The 17,570-nt window shown below is 40.6% G+C and overlaps 2 protein-coding genes across 3 annotated transcripts in view; one reads left to right on the top strand and one right to left on the bottom strand.

Moving 5' to 3' along the window:
* The window catches only part of baiap2l2a (BAR/IMD domain containing adaptor protein 2 like 2a), a 66,376-nt gene that overhangs the window by 1,394 nt on the left and 47,412 nt on the right, over positions 1-17,570 (top strand). For both annotated transcript variants that reach the window (XM_058048955.1, XM_058048953.1), the window contains exon 2: positions 257-444. The gene's annotated coding sequence lies outside the window, so the exon portion shown is untranslated. The remainder of the gene's footprint in view (positions 1-256; positions 445-17,570) is intronic.
* On the bottom strand, positions 178-10,144 carry LOC131103418 (extracellular serine/threonine protein kinase FAM20C-like). The gene is made up of 10 exons (XM_058049696.1): positions 9,692-10,144; positions 8,096-8,274; positions 5,770-5,848; positions 5,579-5,671; positions 3,103-3,218; positions 2,837-3,017; positions 1,783-1,892; positions 1,591-1,672; positions 654-713; positions 178-436 (listed from the first exon to the last, which is right to left on the bottom strand). The coding sequence occupies exons 1-10, from the start codon at positions 10,120-10,122 to the stop codon at positions 178-180; spliced, it is 1,590 nt and encodes a 529-aa protein (XP_057905679.1). The 5' UTR covers positions 10,123-10,144.

The raw sequence follows: 17,570 nt of genomic DNA, 5'->3' as shown, positions 1-17,570 counted from the left end.
TCCCATACCTACTGGTACAACTTTATCATCATAATTTACAGTATTCATGTAATATTGTACATTTTAAACACTTTTTTTTTAACTCTAACTGCAGGAGTAATAAATGCATTCATTTTGCCTTTGACTTAGTTCAGCAAAGGCAAAAAAATAATTGCCTGACAGTAGTTATTTTATTGTTTATTTACTCTGATGCTCGTGTTCTTCCTTGTATGCTCCCAAGTCATTAAAAACAACATCATCATGTTCCTCCTGACAGGTCTTCACCACTTGCAAGACTGTTCCCAGGCGTCGATCCAAAGCGTTCAGGTGTGGCTCAGCGAGTAAGGGCGCCACGGCTGCCAAAGGATCTTGGCCCAGAGATTCCCTCATGACATCGCTCAGGCGGAAGTCCGGAAGGGACAAGAGGCGTAAGCGGAGGAGGGTGGAGCGACGGATCCTGGAAAGGTAGGCGGACATAAAAACACACTTTAGACTTGCATTTAGATGGCATATGGTCTGCTCCTAAATAAAAAATAACCCACAATCCACGTGTTGGACTTATTCCCAGCTCATTCTTAATTATTTATTCTATATATTTAATATTTCCCAATACCATTTTTTATAATTACTTCCCCATGCTTTTTTTTAAATATACATTTAAACGTGCACATTACCTGCAGCACTGCTGCAAAGGAGCTAGAATGGATATCTCATCTTGAGAGTGACGTCCAAACCTGCAAAATATGACCAAAAATATTTAATTCATGCAAAAAATCGTTGACTTTAAGGGCTTCACTCCATCGCGGTTTTTCCAAATATTTTCATTTAGTTTGCGGTTCACTCGGGCCTGTTATTAGTCCAAAATATGCAAATGAAAGCAACTTTTTTGGGGCCTAAACGAAGCTTCTGCAATGCATTAAAATGGCTAAATACTAAAATATTGGGCATTCAGAATGCTAACTAATACGTAATTAATTATTATTATATAAGCTTATCAAATGAAACAAACCATAGGCTAAGTGAACCTGGGAATTTGCAAGCGACTTTACACAAAACAAGCAACCAAAGGTGCTTATAATAAGCGGATCTGGCAACACCGGGGTGTGTATGAGTCTATATTATATCTTATTTGTCTCATTTTCTCTTCTAACGTCCACTGAATTGCGGAACACAAGTGTAAAGGTAATTGTAGGGATGCTATTTTATGTTTAGAGAGCTCTAATAATGTTAAAAAAAACAATATTTAGGTCAAATAAGGAATCCTACTTTGCAGAAATGTACTTATCATGCTTGTTTGGAACAAATTAACCGTGACAAACGAGGGACGACTAGTTCCTTTGTTCTTATTATTGTTATAGCTTCCGATATTTCATGCGGCGTAATCTTTTGAAAATATAGTCTTGATTTGACAAAGTGTGACTTTTATGTAAAGACCTTAAATAAATCATCCAATGTGTGTGTTTTGGCTACCTGAGATGAGACAAAGCGTTGTGATCTGCTTAAAATGTGTTGATCCAAAGGTGCTTAACAACGACATGAACAGGGCCTTTTGTTGTTGCTTCCACTTTCATCATCCTCATGCTAAGCTGATCCACAAATGATGGCACTCACGCTCGTCCATTATCCAGATGAAGCAGGAAAGTGTCATTGCCGAATTTCTCAAACGTTTCATAGTGATGTCTATCCATGTTGCCTTTGAATAGAAAAATATTTTTGCTTGCGGTGAGTGATACTTATTATGTGCATAGAACGGTTGATGGTTCCAAAGCCTCCCTTTTTTTTAAATTGAACGTAGATACTGACTCATGAGGAAGTCCAATATGGCCATGTCGATAACATCCACCAGTCTGGTGCCGTGGTTATAAGGAGGCGTTTCTTTGACCGTGTCACAATAGACTGGGTCTTTCTCCCACCTGGCCACAACAAAAGAGTCAAAATTAGACACGCATGAATATGAATTTCTCTCAGGAATACAACAACAATACAACAATACGTGCTACGGTTGGTATTGTCTATGTCAGGGGTGTGCAGACAGTTTTGCGGGGGTATGCTGGAGCCTATCCCAGCTGACTTTGGGGTAGAGGCGGGGTCATCCAGCGAGAGTCCACTTAGTGAAAAATGAAAGTATGCAAGGGCCACTTTGATGGTGCTAGTTTTTATATATTTAAAAAAAATTCAAAGCCCATTATTAGTATTGACTTTGCACTTTTCTCCTCCCCCATTTTTGCATTTTTTTTTTACATTTTCCAAATATTTCAACTTTCTTCATAACTCATGAAAATTAATTTAAAATAAATTTTCTGTCTTTATTGCCATAATATTACAACTTTCCCCCAACTAAATATTCCAAAAATGTTTGTTTGTCATAATATTACAACTTAAAAAAATCATATAAAATTACACAATTTTTGCTCCATAATATTATCAGTTTATTCTTGTAATTTTTTTCTTGTTGCAATACACTTTTTTTTATTTTTTATTTTATTTTTTTACAATATTTTGCCTTTATTCTTGTAAAAGTTGTCAATTTCTGCTATTTTTTTTTCAACTTTTTTCTTGTAACTTCTCCTCCCATCCCCATACCTACTGGTACAACTTTATCATCATAATTTACAGTATTCATGTAATATTGTACATTTTAAATATCATGATATCATCATAATTTATTTATTTTTATTTTGCCTTTGATTTAGTTTAGCAGGTTTGAAAAATGTTTTTTTTTTTCTCAAGCTGCTGTGCCTTCCATTAAGTTTTTTTTTTTTTTTTTTTTTTTTTTTTTTTATACACCCCCCACTTTGAAATGTCCGTTGTTATTATTGACAACTTCAAATGGAAAAGAATCATCTCCGGTTCTCACTGCGCCAACTTGGTGCGACTGTAGGATCGTCTCCACGGTGACCTCCATGACCTGCGAGGAGCGAGGCCGAGGTCGGGTAGCATGGCGGCCAAGGACGCCTCCAGCGAGTGTGGCTGGCCGCACAGCGGGTGTTCTGTTGAGCAGTAGTACTCACACTGGCCGTAGAAACACACATTCCCCGCTAGAGGGAAGTAAAGAGACACGTTGGTGATTGTTTTTTTTTTTTTTTTTTTTGCTTCAGTGTAAGAAGACACACGGTTGCACACCAGGGGAAGTAAAGAAGGTACGAGATAACTTGCGGTCCGTGGTAATCTCTCTGATCTCTCTGGTGATGTTGATGAGACGACCGACCACCGGAGGGATTCTATTGAAGCCCAGCAGTCTGGGAGAGATGAGAGCGTTAGGGATCAAGAGCGTTCTGTAAAGCACCTCCATCAAGATGGCGCCCTGTAGGTGGCGCGCATACCCGAATATCTGCGGATTAAGGTTTTTTCCACTTTGTTAAAAAGTCATCAAATAGTTTCTACTACACATCACTGGGCCCCGAAGCAGATATTTAGTTTTGGAGAAAAAAAAAAAAAGGCAGCAGCTGTATCATGACACCACCAGGGATTGACAGGCAAGTTGGTGAATTGCTGCATGCTGTCAGTCATTGCAACATCAGTTACTCGTCTCTTTCTCCCTCCCACTCCCGCCTCCCGCTTGCTCGTGCTCCACGCCGTCATTTGCGCGCTTTCCCAGAATGCGCCCCCTTTATGTAAAATGGCAGGCGCTATGAATCGTGGGGCGCTACACACAGTGTATGAATGCTAAGTGCGACAAATACAAAAGCTCCTCTGACATAAACGCTGAGTAATTATACACCTTCATCCACCTCCGGCCTACTGGATGATTCATGCCAGTTCATGAGCAGTGAAAACTGTAGTAAAATCTATGTAGTAAATTAATGGCAGAAAAGCCAAACGCAAGCCTCGCACAAAATGGATTTGATTTTCTCTGAACTGAAGTCTTGTGAGGTATAGCATCCAAGATTTCATGCAACTCTGGAAGTGTATTTCCGCTTTAAAAAAAATATATATTGATGTTGATCAGCATTTTTGTTTTATTTTGCTTTTATTTAACTTAGCAGTGTGGCTTCTACTTGGAATTCATTCATTCATTTTCTACCGCTTTTCCGGATTTCATTTTCTCTGAAATCTTGTGAGGTATAGCATCCAAGATTTCATGCAACTCTGGAAGTGTATTTCTACTTTAAAAAAATCTTGATGTTGATCAGCATTCTTGTTTTATTTTGCTTTTATTTAACTTAGCAGTGTGGCCTCTACTTGGAATTCATTCATTCATTTTCTACCGCTTTTCCGGATTTCATTTTCTCTGAAATCTTGTGAGGTATAGCATCCAAGATTTCATGCAACTCTGGAAGTGTATTTCTACTTTAAAAAAATCTTGATGTTGATCAGCATTCTTGTTTTATTTTGCTTTTATTTAACTTAGCAGTGTGGCCTCTACTTGGAATTCATTCATTCATTCATTTTCTACCGCTTTTCCGGATTTCATTTTCTCTGAACTGAAGTCTTGTGAGTTTGCATCCAAGATTTCATGCAACTCTGGAAGTGTATTTCCGCTTTAAAAAAAATATATATTGATGTTGATCAGCATTCTTGTTTTATTTTGCTTTTATTCAACTTAGCAGTGTGGTCTCTACTTGGAATTCATTCATTCATTTTCTACCGCTTTTCCGGATTTCATTTTCTCTGAACTGAAGTCTTGTGAGGTTGCATCCAAGATTTCATGCAACTCTGGAAGTGTATTTCCGCTTTAAAAAAAATATATATTGATGTTGATCAGCATTCTTGTTTTATTTTGCTTTTATTTAACTTAGCAGTGTGGCCTCTACTTGGAATTCATTCATTCATTTTCTACCGCTTTTCCGGATTTCATTTTCTCTGAACTGAAGTCTTGTGAGGTATAGCATCCAAGATTTCATGCAACTGTGCAAGTGTATTTCCGCTTTAAAAAAAAAAAATCTTGATGTTGATCAGCATTCTTGTTTTATTTTGCTTTTATTTAACTTAGCGGTGTGGCCTCTACTTGGAATTCATTCATTCATTTTCTACCGCTTATCCTCACGAGGGTCGCGGGGCGGGGGGGGGGGGGGGGGGGGGGGTGCTGGAGCCTATCCCAGCTGTCTTCGGGCAAGAGTCGGGGTACACCCTGGACTGGTGGCCAGCCAATCACAGGGCACATATAGACAAACAACCATTCACACTCACATTCATACCTATATGGACAATTTGGAGTCGCTAATTAACCTAGCATACATGGGGAGAACATGCAAACTCTACACAGAGATGGCCGAGGGAGGGTGGAATTGAACCCTGGTCTCCTAGCTGTGAGGTATGCCCGCTAACCACTCGATCGCCGTGCGGCCCCTTCTACTTGGAATTTGTTTTTAAAAACTCAATCAATCTTCAGGGAGACCCCAGCCACCCTTTTGGGGTAAACTCTGTCCGTGATCTTGTCCTTTCGGTCGCTACCCAAAGCTAATGAGCATAGGCAAGGATAAGAACGGAGCTCAACCCGGTAAATTGAGAACTTTGCCTTTCGGCTCAACTCCCTTTTCGCCATAACGGGCCGATACAGAGTCCGCAAAAACAATTTAAATTTTTATTATTTCAGGCTCACAGACAAATATTTCCATCAGGCGGTGCTAAACAGAGCGACATATTTAGACCTCGGTACCTGTCAAGATGAAAAGCCGAGATCTCTGCGTTGTGTCTTTCAAAGTCAGAGAAGTAGAAGAGGTTCACGTCGGTCTCTGCATCTCTGGACTGTCTACACAAGAAACACAAGCATAACACTCCTGCCCTCAGACTCAGTCAGTTCGCCCGAATGTGGTTTCGGATCCATGCTTGGGGGGGGGGGGGTCTTACTTCATGGGTTTTAGCAGAGCTTGTCCGTAGTTTGGGAAGGATATGAGCAGTTTGAGTTGAGTACCTCCGGATTTTTGAACTGAAAGAGAGCGGATGATATTAGGGTTACAAATGGTTGACTTTACGGTAATAAAACGTAACAAACCGACTGGTAGGCAAATATTCCATTCCATATTCCCATTGGGTAACACGTTATTGAACATTTGATGCTTTGAGTCAAAATGAAACATTTGCTGATTTTCATATGAAGACACTTCCTTGGCTGTTTTGGACTTGAATGAATTTCTCTCAAAATATATCAATTTTGACTATTTCAATCTCCGGTTGTTTTTTCTTAGCATTTCTTTCTAATGCACGATGAAAAGAAATTCAGCAGGATTTCCGCGGGTCTTTCTGTCAGGCAGTTTTAGGTGTAAAAGTGTAAAAATCAGCTTGTAGTGCAAGCTATCTGCATAATGCAAATCCCTATATATAATTTAGTCTGTACTGTGCTGAAAATGCGAACAGGGTTTCGGAAGCCAGCAAACACAAAACAAGCTTGTTGATGCTCTGCATGACTTCACCCAGATTCTTCACGTATTTAGTCTATATTTAGGAGGCATCTTGAACACCATGAACACATTCGCCCATGACTTATTGTTCATACAAGGATATCCCGCCATGGGTCAGTTTACAAAACACGTTAGACATCTTGTGCTCCTCCATGACCAACCCCCAGTGTTACCGCGCTTGTCGGAGTTCATGCTTCCCTCCCTGAACCACGGCTCCCAGTGCTTCCAGCACTCATGCGGGCCCTTACTATGACTTACTTACTTGCATGTTCTCCACGTGCATGTGTGCGTTTTCTCCGGGTACTCCGGTTCCCTCCCACATTCCAAAAACATGCTAGGTTAATTAGCGACTCCAAATTGTCCATAGGTATGAATGTGAGTGTGAATGGTTGTTTGTCTATATGTGCCCAGTGATTGGCTGGCCACCAGTCCAGGGTGTACCCCGCCTCTCGCTCGAAGACAGCTGGGATAGGCTCCAGCACCCCCACGGAAATGAAATGAATGAGGATTCAATTTGAATAGATATAGTTTTTAACATTATTAGAGCCTTGTAGACATGAGATAACACCCCTACAGTCATTTTTACTTTCTTTTAGTCATTTTTTCATCACATTGCACAAGCTACGGGATCTCTGCGGGGACAAACGGAGTGAGGAAGAATGACAAAGAAGCCCAACACTTACCACTTCCACACAAAATGAGGCGAGAACTTTTTTTTTTTTTTCAGTCGTGACATGTCGTGGTTCAATAGCCGGTCTCCATGCGGTGTGAAAGGTAACGCCATGTCTCGTAACAAAACTCATAATATTCCATGGTCAATTGCGAAACACCGATCGTTTATGAATTTATTGTTTTGTGCAAAATGGTAATGGTAGTGAGGGAGCGATATTCGAACCGCAATATAGCGAGGGACAAGTGTATTTGTAATCTTCTTCATCTTCCAAATAGCTGAGAACTTCAGCAGGTTTTTAAGTGTTTCAGGTATCAAGGGTCAAAAGTCATACGTTAAAACATGTGTATTTCTGTCAGTGCTCCTGGTGATGGCACTGCAGCAATACACCGCATCAACACCTCCGGGTTGTCGGTGCTAAAAACGATGCACTTCAATGGAGGTCTAACTGTGTCGTGTGACGTCTCTAATCTCGTAAGGGTCAGTCATCTTTCTTGTGTAACTTTGCGTGTTCGTGTCTCTCTTTTTTGTTCTGAAAAAATCTCCAAAGTATTCCCTGCTCTGAATGTAAACTTTGGCACAGTTTGCTCTATCCACTAAGTTTAAAAAAAAACCCAAAACAAAACAGTGATTTCCCTGTCTTCCCTCTGGCTCTCTCCCAGCCTTGTTCCTTTTCTATAAAAGGATCGGAGTCAAAGTGAAATAGGCAGCACGGTGGCGACTTTGTTTTTCTGTTTAACCAAGAAGAAACGGAATTATCATAATTAGATGAGAAGCGAGCACCGCTGGGACCGTCGTGGTTAATAGCTAGGTCAGTTGCTAAATTTATTCTTGGCTTGTTGAGCAATGCAGCACTTCGACAGAAAAGTGCAGAATTATGTCTGTCTGCTTTTAACCCGAAAAGACAACTAAATGTTTCATGCTAAATGAAGCTAATGCCTCGATAACTTTGCAGTACTTTACCTAATGTGATGCAATGTGATTTTAAATATAAGAGTACATTTACGAGCCTTCTCGGCACAAATCTATGGACTGTTTCATAATTTATTGTTATTGTTATTTTCCAGTTGTCAGTTTCTTTTTTTTTTTTCACTTCTTAACTCACCTGCTCCGAGAATGTGTTGCGTCGCCAAATAGTGAGTCAGCTTTGCAAGAGCGGCGTCCTCCCTGTTGTAGAGTCGCCACCGCGTGATGCCCAAGTGGAAGCGCAGCCAGGGCGGGTGCGTCTCGGCATTGGTGCTCCAAGAGACTTTGTCATAACCTTCCTCCTGACTTGCACTCTGCCTTCAGGAGAGACATTGAAGGTTGAGGTAAAGACACAGACACCGTAGGAGGGGGGGGGGCATGGCTGACAAACTTTGAACTTCCATAGCAGAGCCGCTATGCAAAGGGGCCCCCTGTGATTTATTTTGCCTAGGGCCCTGTCATATGAATTTTTACACCTTTTAAGAGTCAGTCTAGGACAGGGGTGGGCAAACTTTTTGACTCGCGGGCCGCATTGATATGACAAAATTTACGGGGGGGGGGCAGACTATATATTTTACACGTAACAGTCCACCTGGTATTATTGTATCTGTAAAATTGTCATGCAATCTGCTATTATTATTTATTATTTTATATTTATATTTAATTTTTTTAATAATAAAATATTATAATAATTACAATAAAATTAAAATAATAATTATTATATTATTATTATGTAAAATATGCAAATATAACAATAATATATATAATTAATATAATAATTAGCATTAATATAATTATAATAATCACAATAGTATGGTGTCGGTAATGTTACTATATTTGGTCATAGGAGTGCAAAAGTGACTATAGGGATGCTATTTCATGTCTAGAGGGCTCTAATGTTAAAAAGTCTATTTGGAAGGTCATAAACGTTAACGTGCAGGCCTCACAGCTAGGACACCCGAGTTCGATTCCACCCTCGGCCATCTCTGTGTGGAGTTTGCATGTTCTTCCCGTGCATGCGTGGGTTTTCTTTATGATGTAAAGGTGTCGGTAATGTTACTGTATTTGGTCATAGGAGTGCAAAGGTGACTATAGGGATGCTATATTATGTCCAGAGGGCTCTAATGTTAAAAAGTCTATTTGGAAGGTCATAAACGTTAACTTTCAGGCCTCACAGCGAGGACACCCGAGTTCAATTCCACCCTCGGCCATCTCTGTGTGGAGTTTGCATGTTCTTCCCGTGCATGCGTGGGTTTTCTCCGTGATGTAAAGGTGTCGGTAATGTTACTATATTTGGTCATAGGAGTGCAAAGGTGACTATAGGGATGCTATTTCATGTCTGGGGGGCTCTAATGTTTGTCTAATGTTGTCTAATAGTTTGTCGAATGTTGTCTATTTGGAAGGTCATAAACGTTAACGTGCAGGCCTCACAGCTAGGAGACCCGAGTTCAATTCCACCCTTGGCTATCTCTGTGTGGAGTTTGCATGTTCTCCCCGTGCATGCGTGGGTTTTCTCCGGGTACTCCGGTTTCCTCCCACATTCCAAAAACATGCTAGGTTAATTAGCGACTCCAAATTGTCCATAGGTATGATTGTGAGTGTGAATGGTTGTTTGTCTATATGTGCCCTGTGATTGGCACATATAAAATGAATGAATGAATGAAATATCAGACAGGTCAGTGCCCCATTAAGGCTTGTGTGTCTTTCACTTTCAGTAATTGCATTCCACACTCACCACCGACTGTCACTATCGATGCCTTCCTCCTTGTCATCACCGCCATTGTCTGTGTCCCTTGCGTCCTCATTTGTCTTCACCCGGAGCAGCCAGTCGTCCTCCAGCAACTCGGGTCCTGGCAGGTTGTACAGCGGGTGCAGGTAAAGCGCCTCCAGCTTCGAGTCGATCTTGACGACTTGATTTACCACTTTCTTCTCCGCGCCGATGACCGCAGGCAACCTGGTCGCATTTAACTTGTGAAATGTGTCATTCTCAGAACTTATCGATAGTTTATATGAAGAGGAGGAGACCGGATGATGCTTGGGAAGGACGCAAGCCGTCTGGAGGACAGCGAGGCAAAAGAATGCCAGAATGAGGTGCAGAGCGACAGAGAGGCAAGCCAGACATATATAGACAGACCGAGTGGAGGGACCCAGATTCCGTCTCACCATGCTGGAAGATAGAGAAAGAAAAACAGAATAAGGGATGCTTTCAAATCAAAAGTATCGCCCAGTTGCTGAGCCTTGCCCACTTCAAACCTAATCATGATGTTTTTATTGCTTTCTAATGGGCGTGGACGTCACTTGCTTTGGTCTCCTCGGTTCACATCCAAGTGAAGTATTCATTTATATTCATTTCATTCCAATCATGGAATTGCTTCAAGCCAGAGCTGATTTATTGAACAGAAAGCCGTATCGTTTGTTGCAGAGTTTAAAGAAACGCTATGAAACGCCCCCAGGTCGTGTACTTGTTAGTGGCCAGTGATATTCCTTGACCAGCGTACTAACAGTACTGTTTAGATTTGTATAGAAAGGACATTGTGTAAATGCTAACTAATTACTGTATACAGTAAACCTCGGATATATCGGATTCAATTGTTCCCACTGGTTTTGTCCGATATAAGCGAAATCCGTTATATGCGTATACTGGAAAATGTCCATTTTACGCATATATCGGATATATCCGGTATATGCGTAAATCGGATTTTATCCGTTATAAAAAGGCACTTCCTTGACTATGTTTCCAATGTACCTGGACGCGCAGGCAACGCTGCAAACGCTGCAAATGACGTCGTATAGCGGCCTGTCACGTTTCGGCGAATCGGAGCGCCATGATGCGGCCATCCGATATATGCGAGGGAAATTTAATGGAAATGCATTGGAACGGGACTGGAGATTTTGTCCGAAATAGGCGAAATCCGTTATAAAAAAATCTGATATATGCAATGAATTTTTATTGGAAATGCATTACAGAAAAATTGGTTCTTTTTTATCTGTCCGTTGTGAGCGAATTTCCGATATATCCGAGTCCGATATATCCGAGGTTTACTGTATATGCAAAGACAAAAAAATACTTGAGATTTATTTTTTAATCATATTTTTCAGTATAATTTAATGGTAATTTTTTTCATTTTATTTGAACATGTATCAAGTTACCATGGAATGCATCACTAATCAATTCACAGTTCCACATTTGCAAAAGGAGTAGGAAGAAGCAAAGCTTTAAAGGGGATCTATTGTGCTTTTTTCCACTTTTCTGCCCTATAAATGTAGTTAGAATGTTCTATTCCCGTGTAAAACCATGCCAAAGTTTCAGATAACGAGGTTTGCGCATTTGGAAGTGAGCTTGTGATGGCTTAAAAACGCTCTGTTTCAAAAGGCGTGGTAAAATCCTTCCTTTGTGATGTCACAGAGGGCAGACTAATTATGGGTCATAGTGTGCACAATGTAACAGCGCATACCTTTTTGCTGATTAAATCCATACATTCTGCACAATTCGACGAGTGAAACACTATTCTGGCGACGTACGTAAGTGCGACTTTACCGTGTTTGGACCGAGCGCCGCTGTTAGCGTGTTAAGGCTGCTAATAACATTTAAAAAGAGCGTCGGATATTTTTTTATTGACGCTGTTATTTTGTTTAAGCAGACACTTGGCAAACGGTGCTCTTATGTTGTGCCACGACGGTGCAGGTCACTGGTGTGTGTGTGTGTGTGTGTGACTGACGGGAAGAAAAGCTCTGACCACCTGTGTAAATACGCCCCAAATATAAAAGACGACCCATCAGTTTCAAAATTTGTTAGTCGGGAAAGTAATTGCACTACTAATTTAAAAACTGTGGGAATTCTGGAATGAAAACAAAACATGCCCCCCCCCCCCCCCACCCATCAGTATAAAATAATTTATTTGACTCTAAGCTAGCTTTCACAATCAGCTTCCACGTCTAAGTAAATATAGAATATAAGTTGTGTATAAAAACAAACAGTAATTTAACCGATTTCGACTGACACCAGCATAGTCGATGAGCAACGCAGGAATTAATTCCTTTTTTTTTTTTTTAAATAAAGTAATCATTTACGTGAGTTACAGAAAAAGCTCAGTGAAGAAAATCAATAAATTATTGAACTTGCCTCCTAAATTCCCTGCGGGCTCCGCAGGGAGAAGGAATTACTTACATCTCTTTCCCTTCAAGACCTTTATTTCTTCTCCCACTCTCCGTTCCCCAGCTTCCTCTGCTAATGAGATAGATATGTGACTTTGCTGCTAATTCCACCACAGCGTGCACTTTATCGCACGCTTTCAGTTCAAACAGGCATGTCGATGTGACCTGTGTCGTTGTGACCTGCACTCGCCAGGGTCTCTCGGAGTGGACTGATAAACACACACACACACACCGAAGGAAGTGCAGGTAAAAAGTATATAAAGTTTATATTCTCGAAGCAACAATTACCAGCACCTCTTAACTGGTTAACTTAGTGACTAATGTCCATTGTGAAGACCACATAGACGCACGGAATAATGTAAACAAGCTGCTTCCCTTTCTCTAGAATTCATATTATGTACAACTAGGACTTGTTTTCATCCATTTCCTCATTGGTAATTCTTATGGATTGAATGGAGTCTTGTGTTTCGATACCGCCACCTAACTAATGATGATATGTTTCAGTTAATTAGCTAACTGCTTTGGGCCTGAATGGTTAATGAGAGCAGGTCCTTGCAGCAGGTCCCAGAAGAGTAAGTGTTCAGAAACATGTGCACATGTGTACAGCATAAAGTCTATGATGTACATGCATACTAATCAACTGGATGCTCCGAACAATGAACTCACATGGTAGATCCTTTCTTCGAGTTTTGTTCGGCTCTCCCTCCATTTTCCATTACTTTAGCATTTTGCTTATTCTACAGGGCGACTGACATGGACCGGGAAGCAAAATTCATTTAAAATTTAAAGGGGACCTATTATTATGCTCATTTTTTTTATTATGCCCTTTGTATTGAGTTGTGGACTCCTATAGAGCAGCTACACACAATAACCAGCGCAGAAAGCACTCTAGTTCTTTCAAAATCGGCACTAAATTGAATTATAGCACCACATTTAGCAATATTAGCAATTGTAATCCATTTAATCACGATATGCTTTCCTTGTCCGTGTCTTACAAACAGTGATGTATTTTATATTTGGGCCACAAAATCTTGTTTTCTGCAGCTACACACAATAACTAGCGCAGAAAGCACTCTAGTTCTTTCAGAATCTGCACCTATTCAGCTGTATTTCTTTGGTCTGTTTTAATGTATTCCCTCCCTTTCGAGACATTGCTAGCAACGTAAACAGAGAAGGAGAGCTCGGAAGAGGGCAGAAAGCTTAAAATCTGGCTTACAGCCACGGCCATATAAGGAAGCAAGATCCTTTGTGACATCACAAAGGAGCAATTTTACCACGCCTTCTGAAACCGAGCGTTTTGAAGGCATCCAAACTCCACAAAGTTTGGATTCAACACATTTCAACATTCAATCTACGTACATTAACGCTCAATTTTTGTGGAAAAAATTTTGTTGAAAATTTTCATTAAGAAGTGATAGGCGTGTCCTATTTTGACCAGCGCCATAATCCTACGTACGAAGCCGCGTAACATATGTAAGGCAATTAAGCAGTTCACATGATTAAGTGTTTCCAATTGATTTATGTTATTTTCTTGCACTCTATCCATGTGAGTGCACTCCGGAATCATTGAAAGGTCTGAAGGCCTGTTTCCTCTGATAGCTGAAACAGCTTCATGTAGGTTGCTTGGAAACAACCCATATTTGTTACTTAAATTGGAGCGTGCACATGTTTTTTATCCACCAGGCAAGCAGACAGGCAGGGAGGCAGGCAGGGAGGCAGGCCGCTATGCCAAAATGCACACCAAGGAGGATAATAAGACATTTCAGACGCATTTCAGAATCACAGCTGGCATGTTGGGAGGGAAATGTTCAACAATGGACCTGTTGGATCCTCTGGAGAATGAACTAATGTGTGCCTTTATTGCCGTCTCTTACTTGGCTTGTATCTTCCCCGGGTTCGAGTGCGTTGTCATGTGTAGTTTTTGTTCTTATATTAACCCTTCAGAGTCTGTGGTTTACAGTCCATCAGCACTAAATTAGGAGTGTTTCATCTAAGTTTCTGCAGCTACACACAATAACCAGCGCAGATAGCACTCTAGTTCTTTCAGAATCTGCACCTATTCAGCTGTATTTCTTACATTAACACAGTCTGTTTTAATGTATGGCCCTCCCTTTCGAGACATTGCTAGCAACGTAAAACAGAGAAGGCGAGCTCGGAGGAGGGCACAAAGCTTATCTGGCTTGCAGCCACGCCCATATAAGGAAGCCGGAACCTCTGTGACGTCACAAAGGGACAATTTAACCACGTCTTCTGAAACATTTCACTGTCTGCATTCACGCTCAATTTTAGTGGATAATTTAGTTCTTATATTAACCTTTCATGGGGAAAAACATGCAGATTTAGAGGTCTGTGGTTACAGTCCATCAACACTAAATTAGGAGTGTTTCATCTAAGTTTCTTCAGCTACACGCAATAACCAGCGCAGATAGCACTCTAGTTCTTTCAGAATCTGCACCTATTCAGCTGTATTTCTTTGGCTTCCCTGTTTCCCGCCTGCGAAAACGGTCTGTTTTAATGTATGCCCTCCCTTTCGAGACATTGCTAGCAACGTAAAACAGAGAAGGCGAGCTCGGAGGAGGGTACAAACAAAGCTTATCTGGCTTACAGCCACGCCCATATAAGGAAGCCGGAACCTCTGTGACATCACAAAGGGGCAATTTTACCACGCCTTCTGAAACATGAGCTTTTTGAGCCGTCCAAACTTTGGATTCAACACATTTCAACATTCAGTCTACATTTCACTGTCTGCATTCACGCTCAATTTTAGTGGATAATTTAGTTCTTATATTAACCCTTCATGGGGAAAAACATGCAGATTTAGAGGTCTGTGGTTACAGTCTATCGGCATCGACATATCCGTTATTTCGGATATACAACTTCCTTATGGAAATGTGTGCGTACAGTAAACCTCGGATATATCGGACTCGGCTATATCGGAAATTCGCTCACAACGGACAGATAAAAAAGAACCAATTTTTCTGTAATGCATTTCCAATAAAAATTCATTGCATATATCGGATTTTTTTTAATAACGGATTTCGCCTATTTCGGACAAAATCTCCAGTCCCGTTCCAATGCATTTCCATGAAATTTCCCTCGCATATATCGGATGGCCGCATCGTGGCGCTCCGATTCGCCGAATCGTGACAGGCCGCTATACGACGTCATTTGCAGCGTTTGTAGCGTTGCCTGCGCGTTCAGGTACATTGGAAACATAGTCAAGGAAGTGCCTTTTTATAACGGATAAAATCCCATTTACGCATATACCGGATATAAATCCCATATATGCGTAAAACCGACATTTTCCGGAATACGCATATAACGGAGTTTGCTTATATCGGACAAAACCAGTGGGAACAATTGAATCCGATATATCCGAGGTTTACTGTATATGTCAGTTGGAGACTTTGCGCAGTCCATCTTTTTGGCTTTCAGTCTTCCCACTGCTCTCGTCTCTAACCTGCTCTTTTCTGTCATCACCTCTTCTCCTTTGCAGCCCAATGGTGCTCATCCTCTCTCACCATTTTTTTTTTCCCTCTCCTCTCAAAGCTCAAAGGCCTGATCTTTGCGAGCGCATTGACTCCTGTGGCTTCTGCACTCCCAGTATGGATGCCCATGAATATTTCATACAGACAGAGTGTAGTGGGAGATTTAGAAGAAGAAAAAAAAAAAAGACATAAGGAACGACAAACGTGATGACGTAAAAACAGGTTGGAGCAACAGGAAGCGATGATGTAAAAAAAAAAAAAAGGAGGCACGGTGCAAATGGAGGGAAAGGGAGGAGGAGAGGAGATGTAGGAGGTGTTAAGACAGACGTTGCAGAGTATGAGGGAACTGCCGTGGAATACCAAACAGTGTCGGGAAACCTTTGTGTTCAGTGTGCTCCGTTCATGTGTATAGTAGCGCCGTCTTCCATGAGTCTTTTTCAAAGTCGGGTTAGATTTTCTCCAACATTTAAATGTTTTGTTGTTTTCAAAAGCAGCGCTAATGGCGATCCTGACAAAACGGCTATAATATCAAATAAATAAATATTCATAGCAGGTGTGCAACAACCAGCGTCGGTACATATCAGTGCAAAAAGCGCACATCGAAAAAGAACAACATTTGGACTCAACGTCTTTAACACAGAATTCAATTCATCCACAATGAATTCTGCATATTGTCAGTGATCGACTTAATCATTTATTATGCCCCTCCTTCCTGCAACAACATTCCCTTTTTTTAAACTTCCTCTGGTATCAGTGACTCGGAACGCCACTGAAACTCGCCTATTTAAAGGACTCGATATTCTACCCCCTAGCCCAGGGGTGGGCAAACTTTTTGACTCGCGGGCCGCATTGATATGACAAAATTTACGGGGGGGGCAGACTATATATTTTACACGCAACAGTCCACCTGGTATTATTGTATCTGTAAAATTGTAATGCAATCTGCTATTATTATTTATTATTTTATATTTATATTTAAATATTTTAAAAATAATAAAATATTATAATAATTACAATAAAATTAAAATAATAATTATTATATTATTATTATGTAAAATATGCAAATATAACAATAATATTATATATAATTAATATAATAATTAGCATTAATATAATAATTATAATAATCATAATATTCTAATAATTATTATAATAATCTAATAATAATAATTATTATTATTATTATTATTATTATGTGCTTGTGTCCCTTTTTTCAGGAGCACTTTGTAAACAACAGACCATGTCAAAAAACGAAATTGATAAAACCATCAAAAGGTTGGCTCAGGCCATGATGCCAGGTTGTATGTTGAGTTTAAATGAAATACTTTGGAAAGATTGGGCGGGCCGTGTTCAAACACTTGGCGGGCCGGATGTGGCCCCCGGGCCGTAGTTTGCCCACCCCTGCCCTAGCCTATAAAAGTGGGTCAGCATGGTTAAGTTGCATGAGCAGGGTACGCACAAGAAAGATACAATAATCCCTCTGTTGTGGTGTGTGTGTGTGGGGTGGGGGGGGGTTAAGGAACCGAGAATCCACACTTCATATGAACAGAAATCTACAAAAAGTCAAATTAATCATTCATCAAACGTTACAATCACTGCGTTGATGCTAATACCGATAATAGCGGCTTTTTTTTCGTGTACTTTCCAGGCCCAGATGGACTGTGATGATGCATTTGAAGTGGATTCTACAAATAATCTGCTCGGGAACGGTGGCATTGAGATTGTCAGTATCTCACCAGACGTTCCTTATACACTACCGCTCAAAAGTTTGGAATCACTTGGAAAAAATTTTTTGGGCCACTCTGAGATATGACTTTTTCTCGGTAGTCCTGCCATTCAAGTCCAGCATCTTGGAGTCGCCGATTTGTTGTTGATACTGTTGTAGAAGAAATTCTCCTCAACCTAATTGAGGCCTCCAAGACCACGTGTTTAAGTAAATTTCATCTACCCAAGCGTATTCATTAATCTCCA

Source organism: Doryrhamphus excisus, chromosome 15, assembly GCF_030265055.1.
Source record: "Doryrhamphus excisus isolate RoL2022-K1 chromosome 15, RoL_Dexc_1.0, whole genome shotgun sequence".
Taxonomy (NCBI): domain Eukaryota; kingdom Metazoa; phylum Chordata; class Actinopteri; order Syngnathiformes; family Syngnathidae; genus Doryrhamphus; species Doryrhamphus excisus.
Note: the sequence above shows the minus strand (reverse complement) of the source record. Positions and strands in the feature narration are given on the sequence as shown.